The sequence below is a fragment of the Pan troglodytes genome, chromosome 10 (assembly GCF_028858775.2).
Source record: "Pan troglodytes isolate AG18354 chromosome 10, NHGRI_mPanTro3-v2.0_pri, whole genome shotgun sequence".
Classification (NCBI taxonomy): Eukaryota; Metazoa; Chordata; class Mammalia; order Primates; family Hominidae; genus Pan; species Pan troglodytes.
In genome coordinates, this window is record NC_072408.2 from 77,516,762 (window position 1) to 77,535,533 (window position 18,772).

At 38.1% G+C, this 18,772-nt stretch overlaps 1 protein-coding gene across 5 annotated transcripts in view; it reads right to left on the reverse strand.

The window, feature by feature from the left end:
• The window catches only part of PTPRR (protein tyrosine phosphatase receptor type R), a 283,034-nt gene that overhangs the window by 143,755 nt on the left and 120,507 nt on the right, over positions 1-18,772 (reverse strand). The window contains exon 1 of one of the 5 annotated variants that reach the window (XM_009425840.5): positions 7,332-7,462. The exons of the other annotated variants lie outside the window; for them this stretch is intronic. Within the exon in view, the coding sequence (XP_009424115.2) occupies positions 7,332-7,352 (21 nt within the window). The 5' untranslated portion in view covers positions 7,353-7,462. Of the gene's footprint in view, positions 1-7,331; positions 7,463-18,772 lie in introns of those variants that run through there. 5 annotated transcript variants of the gene reach the window in all.

An 18,772-nucleotide genomic window follows, 5' to 3' on the forward strand; every position in this document is an offset into this window, starting at 1 on the left:
TGTGCAGCCATATAGGTGCATTCTGTACAACTGCAGACTTTTTTATGCCAAAGCGTTATTGAGTAAGTTTTTAAGGGTTGGTACAATTTGGTCTCAGTAAACTAAAATTAGTATGTTGTCAGTATATTGACCCTTTTAAGAGGTGAAGGAGTGAGGTATAATGAAGAAATAGGCAGAACACGAAGACCAATTTTGATCAGAACAAAAGGATAAAGACAGGATGGTAAACAGAGAGAATTCATTTTTTCCCCATAGTGTTAAATAACTATGACCTTTATACTACAGCAATAGTGTCTTAGATGACTTACTCTTCCTTCTTAAGCTCCCTGCATTACTGATGAGCTACTCCTTTTAACACATGAAATAACAATACTAACAGTATCGATAAGAATATGTTGAGACATTTCATAAACAGTTGCAATACCAACTTCATGAGTTTTTCATATCCTTGCTCAGTTGTTGTTATGATCAATTGATAAGCTAATTAAAACAATTAACAAAGAGCTAAATGGGTATTGATAGTGAGTGAGAAAAGATACCCAAATTTCTTGTTTAAAAAGGGTAAGATCTTGTAGACAAGGACAATATTCAGGAGCTTCTTGAATTTTGTGTTCACACATTTAAAAGTGCTTGCCTGTTTTCTCAGTTGCTAGGGAGCCTGAGCACAGCTTAACAAAATAAATATGTTTGTGTGTTCAGATGTTGCAGGTAGGTGAGCGAATACCAATCAAAAACTGCCACATTCGATTCCTCAAGGATCTAGAACTAGAAATACCATTTGACCCAGCCATCCCATTACTGGGTATATACCCAAAGGATTATAAATCATGCTGCTATAAAGACACATGCACACGTATGTTTATTGTGGCACTATTCACAATAGCAAAGACTTGGAACCAAGCCAAATGTCCATCAATGATAGACTGGATTAAGAAAATGTGGCACATATACACCATGGAATACTATGCAGCCATAAAAAAGGATGAGTTCATGTCCTTTGTAGGGACATGGATGAAGCTGGAAACCATCATTCTCAGCAAACTATCGCAAGGACAAAAAACCAAACACCGCATGTTCTCACTCATAGTGGGAATTGAACAATGAGAACACTTGGACACAGGAAGGGAAACATCACACACCGGGGCCGTTGTGGGGTGGGGGGAGTGGGGAGGGATAGCATTAGGAGATACACCTAATGTAAATGATGAGTTAATGGGTGCAGCACACCAACATGGCACATGTATACATATGTAACAAAGCTGTACGTTGTGAACATGTACCCTAGAACTTAAAGTATAATAAAAAAATAAACAAATAAAAAACTACCACATTATCAAATAATAGTTAAGATAGGGGTTAGTAAGGCAGACTTGGGTTCAAACCTGGGTTGAGTGGCCTTGGTCAAATTTCTTCTCAGTTGAAGAAAATGAGGCTCAGTTTCTTCACCTGGCACATGGGAATGGTAACTGCATCCCTTTCATAGTCTTTAATGTGGGCCCTACATGAACTATTGATAAGGGATCATTGGGGTCCGATTTTCCGGCCAGAAACCTCTGTGGCTGGTGGCACCTTTGCCTGAGTTCTTGTCCTGCATTCAGGAAGAATGAGGTATGCAGACAAGTGAAGGCTGAACAAGACAAAGATGAGCTTTATTAAGTGTTAGAACAGCTCAGAGGAGACCCACTGTTGATAGCTCTTCTCTGTAGGCTGGTCATCTGTGGAGTGTTCAGCTCTCAGCAGAGAGGAGGCTCTGGAGAGGGTAGCTCCTCTCTGCTACTGGTCGTGCAGACATCTACTGCTCTCAGCAGAGAGGAGTCCCTGGAGAAGATTGTTCCTCTCTGTAGCTGGTAGTCCCATCTCCCCAGGTCTCTGAAACTCTCAGCAGAGAGGGTAGCTCCTCTCTGTAGCTGATCATTCTGTCCTCCTACTTTCAGCAGAGAGGATAGCTCCTGTCTGCAGCTGGTTGTTGCCTCTCCCTCTTCATCTCTTCACCCTCTGTCTGCTCTGGCTGAGGCCTTTATGGGCCTCAGAGGGTGGGGAAGTGCATGCTGACTGGTTCATGGGCAGCCATGGGTGGGCCCAAGAAAAAGCACCATGAGCTCCTGCTCTGGGTCTGCAGGACTGGCAGCCCCGGACCCCAGGCTTTACTGGAGACCTGCCCTTTTCTGCCCAGGAGCCTGTCTGCCTCCCATGGCTATCCATGGTGCCCAGGCTGCTGGCACCAAGAGACACCTGCAGGTCAGCACCCAGCTGCCCTCAGTCCCCTTTTAGCTTCCCTTCTTTTTGGCACCCAAAGTCTGGAGGGTCTAAGGCTGTGTGGGGGGGACGGGGGGGGCGGGGGGCGGGGGTTGGCACGTCAGCACTGCCCTGAGCCTGTGCACACAGCTGGGGCTGTGACAGAACCTGGGCTCAGCCCCAACCCTGCTCCCAGATTAGAGCGGGTGCCCGGAGTAGGGAGAAGCCAGGCAACAGAGACAGGCACTCCAAGCTTGCAAAGGTAAGAGTGCAGGGATGCCTGGGTCTGCAACCCCGGTTTGGGTGGCTGCAGCTGAGGGCAGAGGGAGCAGGGTTCCTGCTTGCTCGGTGGAGCGGGAGGCCTAGATCCACAGCCCTGACTTGGGCAGCTGCAGCTTGGCCCAGGAGGGCGGGGCTTCTGCCTACTCCTGTCTCCGGAGAGCACAGGGGTACCCAGGTTACAGTGGTGGCCTGGACACCTGCAGTTGCACCTGGGGAGCTCCCACCTGCCAACTTGGAAGGGGCAGGGCTCCCGCTTATCCCAGTTCCGCAGGCTCCATGGAGCAAGGCACCTGGCCATGCCCCCTGGCAGCCTGGGGTGGGGGCTCCAGATCCTTGCTGGGCCTGGGCTAGTAGCGGGGTTGGGTCGATGCTGCCGAGAGCTCTCCCTGTCTCTCCGGAGCTCCCCCTGTGGCCCGGGAGCTCAGGGGCTAGCCAGAGCTCCCCCTTGTCCGGAGCACAACCTAGCCCCGCTCCATTGGGCGGTGCCCAGGGCAGCAGGCTGCTGTTGGGGGTTCTGTCTGCCTCCTCCCAGTACCCTCCCTGCAGCGGCCGGCATGATGGCAGCAGCCGCACCAGATGGCCGCCGCTGCCATCACTATTAGCTATAAAACAGCTAGAAGTGGCAGATAAAAAGTAACAGTAAACTAGGCTTAAAGATACGTGTTTACTGCACATCAATGTTGAAAATGAATAGTTTAGTGACTTGCTTCTTTGGATATTCAGTACAAGGGGAAGTGGAGTAACAACTTTGTTGATGAAATGAAGGTCTTGAACGTAGTAACCAGGATACTAATAATATCAACATTAAAAAGTGGCCTGATTGGATTTGCAGTGTTTACAGTTACTGATTATTACACTTGTCAAGGAGCTTTCACCAAAAGTCAATCAAAAACTCTAGGCCCCAGGAAAAAGCAATGGTCAAAACAATTTGGTTTTGCTGAAATGCTATCATTTGTTTCTGGAGAGAATATATATATTCGAGGTTGAAGGTCAAAACGGCACATTTTAAGAACAGTTATTGAGTTCAAAATCTCTGCTTCCATTCACTCTCCATCCTGTCCCTTCACATTATGGCTTCTGTGAACATGCAACTCAAATCCTAAATCATGTAGAAGACTCTTTAAGGACATCTAATTAAATTCATATTCATCTTTCTTTTCTTCATTTTTACCACTACCAATTAAATATTAATATTGAAACAAAGCCAAATTTAATGATTTAGAATAGAATCCCTTATCCTACTCATTTGAAATGCTTTTTATAACCTAGTTTTTCCTTCATTTCATTAGTCTCTGCCCTCTATTTTAATATTACCTCTTAATTAGTGTCCCCTTTGACATCCCCTAATAACATTCTTGTGATAAAAACTTTTCTTTCACCTGCAAAGACCTAAAATTTAGAAATTACATGAAGAACTTTTGTATATTGTTCTGGAAACTTTAAATTCTATACAATTTTGAGTAAGCCCCTATCCTTATAAGCTGTTTTTAAAAATTATGAAATGGTGAAGGTCTCCACTCTTCCAAGTACAAATTCACTAGAGGAGATAAAGCTTCCATAAAATATAAAATAATACTCTATATACTTTTTATGATAGTATCATTTCTATGCTTTGTGACTTCATGTCCATTTATGCTTGTAAAAATATTTTTATAAAAGTTACAGACAGGTCTATGGATGAAATAGAAGAAAACAGATTTAACGCAAAGTTCTTCAGAGACAGGAGAAAAATCACGATTTAACCACAAATAGATATTATCCTGGGTACAGTAAACAAACATAATAGCAAGTTACTTGTTTTTAACAGAGTATTCAATTCTCATTATTATATGTTTGAGTCAACAGAACTTTCCACCTTCCACTCCCCTGATTATGTTTTCTATCTTTTATTGGGATGTTATTTTTCCCAGTTATTCTTGTTCCTTGTTCTCTTTCAGCCTCCCCTCCCCTTCCTTCAGTATTTCTCATGCTGATGGCAGAACCCAGCAGCCAAAGCTTGAGTTGAAAATGACTGGAATCAGGGTCAGGCAGAAACCCTGTGTGGCCAAAAGCTCAACGCTCAGGCAAATGTCTGAAAAACGAGGTCAGACAAATTCAGGTTTCTACATCCAGCCCTATCAAAATAACAAAACTCTAATCATCACAGCCCTGACCTCTTCATTCATGGAGCTTTTCTGAAAGGACAGAGACTTCTCACTACAGTGTTCAGTAAGAATTGAGACCATGATTACTTCGAAGCGGCTTTTAGGGATGCTTAGAAGTAGATATCCATGGGCAAAATAATAATCCTTCAGCCCCCAACGACTTTGCATTCTAGTCATAAACTGATACTTTCCTGAGCCATTGAATATATAAATACTACTCTTTTTTAAAAAAATTAAGAAATTAAAAGTCCTTACAGGTCATTGGAGCTTTATTTCAGATGTGGGTGAAATAAGGAGATGGGTACCTTTTATGTGCTTATATTCAATCAATAGGAATAGACTCTTTTGGGACTTTCAACTGATCACACGCAAAAGCTTAAGCTCTGAAGGGGCACAGAGACCACACAAGCTCTGAAACATCAGTCTGATCACAAGAGTAGTTTGAAGTCTAATGCTCCGTGGAAGGGTGTTATACATTTCCTTTTATTTGTATTCCCTCCATGAAGTAGTTTATGTTTCACTTCAATGGCTGTAATGGGATTCTGTGTTTTCACTCTTCTGGTGAACTATACAATTCTCCAAGAAACACGGTAAAATGAAATGAGGTTTATTGGCATGTGCTTTTAACATGCAAATAAAAACTCTATGATTTAATGTCTTTCAACTTTTTTCTTAGTAATCCTGATTTTTTCTGTCATGGGGGAATTAATAATTTTCTGCATGGTTAAAATGAATAAAGGCAGAGTGTGGAATAAGTTTTAGCTAGTGTTTTTGTGGTCCTTTCAACTGAAGAAGGATATGGAAAAATAACAATAAGCATATAATTTTCCACAATGTGTTATTTTAGTGATTAGCACCTTGAGAACTGTCTCATTTCTAGAAAAGAAAGATTCTGAGTGATGTTGTCTGCAGCATAACTTTGATGCACAACATGACTCTGCCTATTTCATCCTGTTATTACTTCTCAATTACCACAATAAGATTCTTCTTTTTCTTTTAGGAAGATTGAGGTCCTGGTATTTATTAGGACTGCACTATGTCTGATCTAATTATTAACTGTTAGAAGTATATATATTGATCAGAAAAACAAGGGAAACTATTTATAGCTTATTCCTTTTTGTGACAGCCAAATATAGACATGGCTAATTTAATACAACACAATCCAGCATCAATTATCAACTGAGTAATTCGCAATAGCAATTTTAAAAATTAACTTGAAGAGTATGAATGCTGTAGGGCAAGGTATTTTGGTGTACAAGGCTAAGAAGCCACATCTTCTTTAAAGCTTAATTTCTTTTAAATGAAAGATTTAAACAGGTTAGTCCTCCTCATATTAAAAGCTATATAAGCAATAAACATTAAAAGAAAATCACTAAAAACTTTCCTTTCCCTTTAGTCTAAAATCTTGCTGCTAAGCCCTAAATCCTGCTTGGAAATTCTTGCCAAGCCATCATTTGGCATTATTACCTGCTCATGTCTCACACCAGAGATGCACTTAAAAAAATAAAATCAAATCTGGCAGCCCTATATTTTGTGGGAAACAGAGCTTGACTTCTTGAATCAAATAATTTATTTGGGCCATCTTGATGACTGTTTTCTGCAATATTGAATCAGACAGAAAGTTAATCCAATTTTATTATTAAGATGGATGTAAACACCAGATGCATTATTTTTTGACATTGTTATTCATAGTCAAGGACCACAGATAAAATTAAAATTATCTATGACTTTGTACCAACACTAGAACCATTATATTGTGTTTAAATACTGAAACTAAATTCTTATTTTTAATCTTCGTTGTCCAGAACTTCGTACAATGCCTAGAACACAGTGGAAACTAAATACATACTTTTTGAAATAAAGTTAAGTGAAATAAACATTGGGCGAGGTTTTTCACCTGAGGATAGCACTTTCTATACAGATTAATAAATTTTACATCTATACATTATGTATAATAATGTATTAATAAATCTATACATCATTTTAAATAAGAGCCATATTTAAGCCAACATTAAAGAGTAAGGTTCTTGGTTTACTAATAAAAAACAACAAAGCTGAGTTCCCCAGCTGGGAATTTAGCTGATGATGTCTCATAGCACTGACTTTCACTCACTGGACCCCACATGCAATTATAACAGAAGATACTGACTAGTCTTTTAGTGAAGTCTGCACACAAACACAGGGTACCCGAGATGTCAGATGTCATTACTATAAAAATGTCTAGATTTAGTGAATTAACCCACTGTAACCCTCTCTCAATTTTTGTTTCTAGTTGTAGTCATCTTTTCCCTGATGTCAGTGTGGGAACCACACTAAACAAAACAAAGAAAATATCTGCTCCACTCAATGTCTTTTAAGAACTTTTGAGTTCTGTTCAAGTGAACATATTTATAATTCTACTCGCCTTAGGATGATTATGAACTTTACAAGAAACTCCTGATGATTATGGTAGATCTTTACTGTTAAGATATTTTGAATGACTGCATAGCATTTTCTTTTAATTTCAGACTTTTAGGCTAAAGATATTTCCCTGGATATCACAGAAGTTCTATGCTGACTCATTTTTCTACATTTACATGAACAGATATAGACATAAATCTTAATATTTACCCTCCTAAGCTCTTAACATTACACCGAGGACCCTCTGCCTATCATGAGAGATTATCTCACCTGTTTGGAAATTGACTGCATGTTGTGATGAAGTCGACTTCCATTTGCACTCTTCTTTGTGTTATTTCCTTACCATAGCAAGCAGGACTAATCGTAAAGCTTTCTAAGCTTGTGTGCTGAGATGAAGCCTCATTTAGTCACCTGGAGGTAACCGCCTGGTACTATTTCTAGAGACACTGCGGATCCCAGGTCTACTGCAGCAGCCTGTGCTTTCCCAAGAGATATCCCAGGTGCTTGCTGTTTCAACAGTTTACTAGAATTGAAATTCATGGGGATTTTTTTTTTCCATGGGAATTAGCAAAACTGTAAGATGAGAACTTTATGGGTTGTGGACAAGGTGTGTTGCATGAGGAATGTTTTTATCTTCCTGACCAACATGGCACATGTATACATATGTAACAAACCTGCATGTTGTGCACATGTACCCTAAAACTTAAAGTATAATAATAATAAAATAAAATAAAAATATTAAATGCTCATAAGCTATTTTCATAATAAACATAAATTTCTTTTCAAAGTTCCACTATTTCCACCAAAATTTTCTTACTTGGTGCTAGAGTCTTTATAGATATCTTATTTTAGCAGTCAGCATGACTTAGAAACAAGGGTTATTATTAATTTTTATATTGATTGGCAAATTAAAGTGACTCAATCAGAGGCAAAGTAACGAATCTGGGATTCAAATATTAGCTGGTCTGATTCCAAAACTGATGACTTTTTTTTCTCACCATACCATATGCATACCATTATGATTGAACCCTGAGGGATTTCAGATAACTGTTGTAATTATTATTATTAGAGAAATATTTGGTCTAAAAATAGATGGCAACAAAAAAATTAAGACATTATCTCTGTCTTTTAGAAGCTAATAGTCTGATAGAAAAAGGGTAGTTGAAACACGAGGAATTCCATGAATTATGGACTCAAGTTATATGGCATAACTCTAGCAAGGTTACAATAAAACAATCATTTATACATTACTGGCCACATGGAATTGATTTTAAGGCAATAGGGCAGTGTTAAGAGTATTAAAAATGTTCATAATCTTTAATCCAGTAATTCCCCATCTGCAAATTTATCTTAAGAAAATGATCTCAATGAATAAAAAATAAGTAGGCACAAATATTTTCTTTGCAACATAATAGTAAAAAATCAGAAGCAACTTAAATGAACATCAACAGTAAAAAGATAATGTTACATCAACAGGAGATAATTGTTGTCTAATTCTCCCTCTCATTCCTGCATCATTAGTTCACCCTTTCTACTAGATTTTTCTAATTTATATTCAAATGTGTTATAATATTTCTCATATTAAAACAAAAGCTGAACAAATCCAAATATCCTGTTATTCAGCTACCATTCCTTTTTTAATCTCCTTTATAAACAAAGGTCTCAAAAGAGTTGCCCATATTTATTGTTTCTAATTCCGCTTTCCACCTCCCATTCTCCCTTTATCAGCTCCTGTTAAACTAAACCAGGATTGCTACATCCAATGTTCAATCCTTAATATTCCTCCTGTTGATCTTCCTTCTTAACACAAATGATTCCTTCCTCTGCCCTGATACCCTTTCCTGCCTAGGCTTCCAGGGTGCCACACTTTCTTAGTTTTTCTTCTCATTGGCCATTCCTTTTCAAGTTCCCTTTGCTTATTTGTCCTCATCTTCCTCACCTCTATACAATGGACAGCCCAATGCTCAATTCTTAGTCTCTTCTTTTCCTCTATAGTCTGAAATTTAGCAGGATCTCTCCCTTAGAACTCAAGACTCATGCATCCAATTGCATCCTTGACATACCCCCTTAAATAACCAACTGGATCTTGTCCACACTGAACTCCTGATTTCTACACTACTCACCTCTACCCTACATCCGTTTCTCTGTCAATTCTCTTCCTTTCCGTAACTAGCAACTTCAATCTTTCATGTGCTCAGGTTAAAAAACCAGCCATCCCAGGAAGCGGAGGTTGCAGTGAGCCAAGATAGCACCACCGCATTCCAGCCTGGGTGACAGAAGGAGACTCCATCTCAAAAACAAGAGACAAAAAACAAAAACAAAAACAAAAAAACCAGCCATCATTCTTGTCTCCCTTCTTTCTCTCACCCTCCAGAGTTGGTAAAACCAGTTAGCATTACCTATCAACAATATTCAGAACAAGACCACTTCTACCACCTCCACATCTTTCATGGGCCAAAGCCACATCTATCATGGACCAAAGCCACTGCCAAAGCAGGTCTCCCTGCTTCCACTCTGCTTTTGTTGTTTATTTTCTGCAAAAACCTGGAGTAATTTTTGAAACCATAAATTAGATCATGTCAGTACTTTTTAAAAAACCCTCTGAAGGCTTCTAACTCATTCAGAATAAAATTAGAATCTGACATGGTCCTATTTGATCTCTCTAATAGCACCTCCCCATCTTCCACCACTCTTCTTTGTCTTCCACTTCATTTATTCTAGTCTCCTTGCTGCTTTTCAAACACACCAAGCCCCCGCCAGCCTCAGAGCCTTTTTAATAACTGTCTCACTGTTAGAAATCCTCTGAGATATATGCAGGGCTAACTCCCTCTCTTCATTCAGGTCTCTACTGAAACATTACCTTTTCAGAGATGCCTCCGCTAATCAGACTCTTTTAGAATACCACCTTTACTGTCACCGTCTGCCTGCTTACCTTGCTTTATTATTTTTTTCCTTAGCACTTCTCATCATTGATGTATTGTATTCTGTTCCTATTAGAAGGTATGCTTCAAAAGAGCAAGGATTTTGGCTGTTTTGCTTACTGATGATCCACAGAGCCTAAATAAGGCTTGACTTATGGCAGAAGCTTAATAAATATCTTTTGGATGAATGAATAAAGCAGGTCTATAATATTAGGTAAAATAAACATAATGCAAATATATGTATATGGTAATTACAACTACATAAATATGTTAAAGTCTATAAGATGTAATGGTTTTGTAAGATACAAAAAAAAGTAAAATAGTTGTGGGTGACGGAATTTGAATAAAATATTTTGTTGAGCTAATTTCAGATATTTTTAAAATACAAAATTACCATGTGTATCTGGAAAATGATTGCGGTTGACAGTTACAGAGAATGCAGTGGCTATTTTTGAGAAACGACTTGCTTCAACCACATATCTCAGAGGAAAAAAACCACAGTGATTTCAGAGTTAATACCACTCCCCACATTTGGACATCATCTCCCATTAGGTATAGCACACCAGTTATATGTGCTATGATTCAAAGTCAGACTGTCTAGGTCTGAAGCATAACTCTTCAACTCAGCTGGATAAACCTGGGCTAGTTACTTAACCTCTCACAAGGTCAGTTTCTTCATCTGAAAGAGAAGATAATGGTCTACTACGTCAGAGGTTGTTAAGGGGATTGATTGAGAAAGCTTCTAAGATGTGTAGGGTGTTGCCTGGAACCTAATATGTACTCAATAAATGTTACCATAAGATAGTTTTGTTATTATTAAGTTGGACAGAGATTTTCAGCGATGAAATTCAAAATGGTTAAATGACAACTAATAAATGGCAGAATTAGGCCTTCTTACCCCATATTTAATTTTTCAACTATGTCATGTGGCTATTCTTCAGGTGACAAGTAAAGGTTGGACCCATTCTGCTTAGTATGGTTGTCTCTTGGTGAACTTTTCTGTCATATCTTGTATCTATGTCATAATTTACTAATAGTGGCATCTCATAAGTGATGTAAATTTCAAACTTATATCTTGCAATTAGCTTATTTTAAAAATATGGACAATAAGATGTAATTATTTTAAAGATAATTTAAAACCTTTAAGTTACAAATAATTTTAAAATTCTCGTATAGGGGATAGGTATTAAGAAAAACACTAAATTTTGTACCCATGCTGACTTCTGTTATATGAGAGGTCTTCAAAATCTTCATGGAAAATGCATATTATGAAAAAAGATGCAACAATTTAAATTTTTTTTTGCACAAAGTAAACTCAAATGAACTTGTTGTAACATGTCTGAACAGGATCTACTTTGAGGCACTAAGAAGAATGAGATATCAGTTTGAAAAGAGCCCCTGTCAGAGCAACATTAATTCTTCCAAAATTGAAGAATTTTAGCAGAATTCTTTCCACTTAAGGAAAGACAAAAACCAAATTTATGGTGAAGTTTGGATAGAAAAATAGTGAAATCATTAATGATCTACTAAAAGTTTATTGAGACAATGTACCAAAGAGATCAGCAGTTTACCAATGGATAACTCGTTTTAAGAAGGGATGAGACAATGTTGAATGTGAAGCCTGCAGTGCAGATCATCATATCAATTTGCAAGGCAAATTTTTATCTTATTTGTGCCCTAATTGAAGAGGGACAATGATTAACAGCAGAAACAATAGCAAATACTATTGACATCTCAATTGGTTCAGGTTACACAATTCTGAATGAAAAATTAAAGTTGAGCAAAGTTTCAACATGCTGGGCATCAGAATCATGCTCAGATCAGAGCAGTTTTCAATGGAAATTCTAAATACGTGGGATCAAAATCCTGAAGCATTTATATGAAGAATTGTAACAGGAGATTAAACATGGCTTTATCATTTTTAATCTTGTACAATCTTAGAGACAAAGCATAATGAAAACAATGGCTACCAAGAGGTGGAAGTGGTCCAGTCAAAGCAAAAGTAGATCAGTCAAGAGTGAAAGTCATGGCAACAGTCTTTTGGGATGCTCGAGACATTTTGTTTGTTGACTTTCTGGAGGGCCAGAGAACAATGACATCTACCTATTATGAGAGTGTTGTGAGAAAGTTAGCCAAAGCATTACTAGAAAAACACCTGGGAAAGCTTCACCAGGGAGCCCTTCTTCACCACAACAATGTTCCTGCTCATTCTTCCATCAAACGAGGGTGATTTTGTGAGAGGTTTGATAGGAAATCATTAGGCATCCAACTTACAGTTCTGATTTGGCTCCTTCTCACTTATTTTGGTTGCCTAATCTTAAAATATATTTAAAGGGCACAAATTTTTTCAGTTAATAATGTAAAAAATACTGTATTGACATAGTTAAGTTCCCAGGACCCTCAGTTCTTTAGGGATGGACTAAATGGCTGGTATCATTGTCTACCAAAGTGTCTTGAACTTAAAATGGAGCTTATGTTGAGAAATAAGGTTTATATTTCTTATTTTTATCTTTTAATTCCATTTTCCATGAACTTTTTGAAGTTCCCTCATATACCACAAGCTAACCACATTTCTTTACTAATGAACTATTTAACAATGTTTGAAGAAATGAGGGAGAAGATGGTAGCTAGTTAAGCCAGATACTTTGTCTCTAGAATCCCCCCCCATAGACAACAGATGAAAATTCTGGAATCATATGTGAAATTTTAAAAATGTACATGTAATCACATTATAAATATATTTTGTAAAAGGTGTTTGTTGCTTAACTCAGTTGCCAAAAATACAGACCTAATATGAGAATGGCCATTGCTAGAAATAATGGTGTGTCCACATGGGGATTCAGGAAAATCTGGCATAACCAGAAGGCCTATGAGCTAGAAATAATGATGTGTCTATTTACATGTATTACTAAAGAACTTCTTGGAATGGAATTTGTCCTAAGTGACATGAGGGCTAGGTCTCAAAAGAGGAATTTAAGGACAATAAACTGGAGTGAAATGGAGGGGAGGGAAGAGGAATGTAGATCAAAACTTGTGTCAGAACTCTGGGGAAATGAAGCCTGAAATAAAAACAAAACCAAATGAAGCCTCTACAACATTTTGGGCAAATATATAACTAAGGAACACATACAAATGGAGGAAAAGACACGAGAGAAGACTCCCTTTCCTTTGGTGGTATTTAGTGCAGAGCTTCAGCCCAGAGGGCCTCCGACAGCTAATCAGCACACATGGGTCCTCAATGACACAGGACCTTGAACCCCAGCAGCAATCAGAGAACAGTGTCCTTGGTGCAGATATCAATGACATCAGGATCAATCCTGGAAACCTTGACATAGCCACAGGCAGATACTACAACTGCCAACAACTATGGCAATTTCCTATGCACAGGAGACCCCATAGAAGGTGACCCGGAGAGTAAGAGCAGAAAACTTCACTTCTGCATATGTCATGCAAAACTAAAAGAACCCTTCTTATGACAGCAAGTGGATGTCTTCTAGAGATTCAGGGTGGGACAGTTGAGAAGGGCTAGAGATCTAGTGATAGTTGATGTGTAGGGGTGTGGTAAGAGAGAGGGAGATTATAGTCTCTGTTATAATGCAAGTCTTATTGCCATGCTAGTATGGCTAAGGCAATATATATATATTTAAAATCCTTTTGGGATGCCACATACTCTAACATATTCTTCTTGTCATTTTTCACCTGGCTTACTATTTCTCAAAATTCAGGTCTCAGTTCAAATGACCCTTTCTCAGGGGCTCTTTTGTTACACACCCAACTTATATTAAATTACATCTCCTATTTCCTAAGGTGACATTCTTTCTAAATATAACTGTAATATTCTTTGAAGACTCGAGCAAGTTCAAGTAAATAGGATGTTGGAATAGCTTCAAAACAGAATAATAAGAAATGTGATCAACCTTTGATGATTTTCCAGAAAGCCACAAATGAAAATTTCATAGTAACTCTAAAATAAGATAAATCCTCATCCACTGAATGTGTGAGAATAAATTCACTGTTTGTTATTAACTCATAAGAATTCTTCTGAGTATATTATTTTTGACTTTTTATTACCATGATAAAAATATAGCCACATCATTTATTATTTATACAGTCCATTAGAGTTTGTATAAATATCATTTCTATTTGTATTGCAAACTAGAGAAATATATGAGTACCTCAAAATTTATTATTCTCTTTACCCCAAAGCCAGCGACAAAATTTTAAGATTTATTGTCATTGTTAGAATCATTCTTGATGCAAAAAGTAAACAAAAATCTTAAATATGTTTGGTTACCAAATGCATCTTATTTGATGTGCATACTTTACGGTGTTGATTTTGGAGTACTGCTCACTGTCATGTGTTTTGAGGAAGGCAATTGCTAAATAACAAACTGTCAGAAACATTTTATTGGGTCATATATGTTCAAAATGTATTTAGCAGATTTTTTTTTTTTTTTTTGACACAGAGTCTTGCCCCGTGACCCAGGCTGGAGTGCAGTGGTGCGATCTCGGTTCACTGCAACTTCTGCCTCCAGGGTTCAAGTGATTCTCCTGCCTCAGCCTGCTGAGTAGCTGGGACTACAGGTGCTTGCCACGAAGCCCGACTAATCTTTATATTTTTAGTAGAGACGGGGTTTCACTATGTTGGGCAGGCTGGTCTTGAACTCCTGACCTCAGGTGATCCACCTGCCTTGGCCTCCCAAAGTGCTGGGATTATAGGCATGAGCCACCATGCCTGGCCGTATTTAGCAGATTTTTAATAACAGATAATCTGTCTTCCATTTCACTTGACTACCCTGACATAGGCACAATAACAGTGAGTAAAATGAGTTTATGTGTCCCTCACAGAATATACACTTTTTTTTAACATTATAGTTTCCCTAGCCTTGTAAACAAACATTGACTCTATGACTGTGAATTAAATCTTACCAAGTGCCAGTTAGCACCTTTAAGACAAAATAGATATGTGATTTATAAATATGTGTTTTGGTTTAACATAATCAGTACTTTTATCAGTGCTAAAGATAATCATGGAAGCTAAGGAAAATTACATGCTTCTCAACAAATGTATTAGATCCCTGCCCTGTATCTGAAAATGAATTACCAAGGTAGAAAACACATCTCTTCCATTGAGAATTTATGTTTTTAGGGGATCACAATAGACATAAAGTAAACCATGAAAAGGAAATTAATGAAATGCCACAGTGGCTGTATATGTATATTAAAAAAAAATCCGGTGTGATTTTTAAAAAAAATTTAACTAAGGCCGGGCATGGTGGCTCACGCCTGTAATCCCAGCACTTTGGGAGGCTGAGGCAGGTGGATTATCAGGTCAGGAGTTCGAGACCAGCCTGACCAACATGATGAAACCCTGTCTCCACTAAATTAGCCGGGCATGGTGGCGTGCACCTGTAATCCCAACTACTCAGGAGGCTGAGGCAGGAGAATCCCTCGAACCCAGGAGGCAGAGGTTGCTGTGAGCCGAGACTACACCACTGTACTCCAGCCTGGGTGACAGAGCGAGACTCTGTCTAAAAAAAATTGTCTAAACACATTATAAAATAAGCAATAACTGATGAAGGAGTATGGATAAGTGATATCCTTCTCTTTGCTTTTGACTACGCTTTGCTCTTTCAAGCTCTCTCTTTGGATATACTGCTTGTTTTGTTTCCCTGGCTTGGAATGAATGTTTACTTGATTCACTCAAGAAATATTTGAGTTTCTAATATATGCCAAGGAATGTTGGGCATACAGTAGTTATGAAGGCCTCATCTCTGCCCTCACAGTCCTGTGAAAGCTCTTTTCTTCTCTTATCAAAGGCAAAATCCCTCCACTTATGCTCCCATCCCCAACTGTGTTCTCAAGAATTTTCTTCCCTTTTCATTTTCTACATCATCAGTTTCTCCTTCACTACTGGGTTACTCCTACAAGCTTATAAATATATATAAGCTACCTTGAAAATTAAACCTTCATAGATTCCACATGTCTCTCTACCCATTGTCCCATTTCTTTGTTTCCACATAAAATATTTTCAAGCAAATCATCTACAGTTTCTGCCTCATCGTCATCTCTATTCTGCTCTTCAATCACTCTCATCTGACATTATCTCAACAATGGAAAGAAACCAATCATGTCAATGGTCTCACCAATGACCTCCAAACTGCCACTTCCAATAGACATTGTGTGTCCTTATCTAGTTCTCAGGATCATTTTGGCACCATTGAGTACTCTTGTCTTCTTGAAACTTTCTTCTCTTAGCTTCTGTGGCATCATATATTCCTGGGTTTTCTCCAATGCCAGTGGTGTTCTTTCTCATCTCCTTCACTGGCTCCTCTTCTTCTACTCAACTTCTTAATGCTGATGAGGCTTAGGGTTCCTGCCTGGACACTTTCTATTTCTACTCTTTCTATTTTGTATACTCTTTCCCTAGGAAATTTTATTCAGTCCCATGTTTTACACATTCTATGTGCTGATATTTTCCAAATGTCTCTGTCTTCAGCCAAAGTCTTTCCTCTGAGTTCCACAGACTTTTATATTTAACTACTACCTGATATCTCAATTGAGATGTCTGAAAGGAATCTCAAATTCAAGGTGCCCAAAATTGAGAGTCTGATTATTTTTAAACCTGTTATTCTAACATTCCCATTTTAGTAAGTGGAACTACTAATCATTCAATTATACAAGTAAAAACCTGGGAAGTACCTGTGAATCATGTTCTTCCCTCACCACACCCACTCCATCCTCAGATATGTTAGTTCTGCTTCCAAATATACAATAAAATCTTCCCATTTTTATCTGTCTCCACTGTCAGCACCAAATTCAACTACTGTCATCTATGTCTTGAGATACTATTATAGCATCCCTGCTTCCATTCTTGTCCCTTTCCAATCCATTCTTCATATAACGTCAAGAGAAATATTTTAAAAATATACACTAGATCAAATCTATTTTATCTATTCAGTGCAGAAACTCTTTGTCTTTTCCTACTGCTTTTACAACAGGCTTCACAGCTCACCCTGGTTTACAAAGCCCTGCATATCTAAGTCTCTGGCTCACTTCACTGGCCTTGTCTTTCTTTCCAGCACTCCAGCCACACTGGCCTAGTTTCTGTTTTGCAAACCCTTGTCCTGGCTCTTCCTTCTGTTCATAATGTGATCTGCCAAATCTTGAAATGCTGCTTACTCTGATTCATCAGATCTTGGCTTAAATGTCCATCTTCATGGAGGCTGCTCTAATCATTTTATCTGAAGAAGCACCCCACCCCCACCCTCATCACATTCTCTATCTCAGTATCTGGTATGTATCTTACATCGACCTTATTATAGTCTCTAATAACCCCATTTGTGTGGGCTTATTTGTTGTCTCAATGTTAGCTCTTTGAGGAGTAAGCCACTTTGCCTTGTTTAACCCAGTACCTATCCTAGTTCCTGGTACATAACTAGGTGCTCAATAGATTTTTGTTGGATAAATAAATGCAGGCAAACAGAAAATAATAAAAAGTGTAAAGAAATAGTAAATAACAAACAGTAGTCTAAGGACCTTGGTAGAAGAAGTATAAGGGGCTCCATAAGCAATCTTTTAAGGGCACCAAACCCCTCAATCAGAGAAAGACAAGTCTAAGATCCGCTTACCTCCCTGACCATACCTGTACACATTAATTTTTATCCTCAAAAAACAGTCCAGAGTACCTATAGCTTAAAGTACACCATTTAGCCATGTAGGATAAGTCTATGTCTATATGTATTGGATATGTATACCATATACACATACCACATGTATGTTATATGTACCTATATTAAACACTCTTAAATCTAGACATACCTCAATGTATTATTTTGTAATTATTTAAGTATATTGTTCTTGATTCCTCAGTTGTTAAAATTTTCAGTTGAGCTCCCAGAATCGCATGTTTATTTCCTCTAAAATAAAGCTTCATCTTTGTGTATTGAGCTTTGGCAAGATGACATTTCAAAGAAATTAAGAGCCATGAGAGAAATTAATATGTACTTCTAACAAGCAGTGTTCAGATGTAATATTTATATTTGTCATTAAAGATGTTACAGCACTGATTTTTTTTTACCCTATGGACATATATTTTCACATAGATATGTGTGTGTTTTCTTATGAAATTTCCATTAAGTAACAAAAAGTCAATTCTTTCTTGGAAATAAACATCAGAAAATATCTTTGGTGATGAGAAAAAGAAGAGCACTCTAAATGTTTGATGTGCAAATAATTTCAAAGAAGAGATGAGTTTTTATAAAATAAGCCCAGTCCAAGCCCCGTTTTTTAAATTTACAGCATCCACAATAATCCATGCCACAAACACTTTGTCACGTAGCAGGGCAGGTCATGGGGCAGAATCTCAGAGAGAGCAGCAGCAGGTAGGCTTCCTAGCCAGCCCTTTTAATTAGCAGCTCATCATAAATATTAATCATATTATAACAGTGATTCAGAAGCCAATAGTCACAAAGATATGGTTAAAATACATGACAGCCTAGACAGTTCTCGTCTCTTTGATGTTCAGTCTACCTATTTACCTGGAGGTGCAGCCAGCATCTGGGAATATGCAACCAATGTTGGAAGGCACTTGAGACTGTAATGAATGTGGGCACATACATTAGTTTGGCTATTTCGCTAAAATAAAATACCAAAAGCTAGCAAAGAATAGGCATACTAAAACACCTGGAGTGCATGATCAAGCTGCTTCCTGTCTCTTGAAATCTGTCTAAACCCTTTCCCCACTACCCACAGCATTTTAGACATACTGTTCTCTCTCTTTTTTTTTTT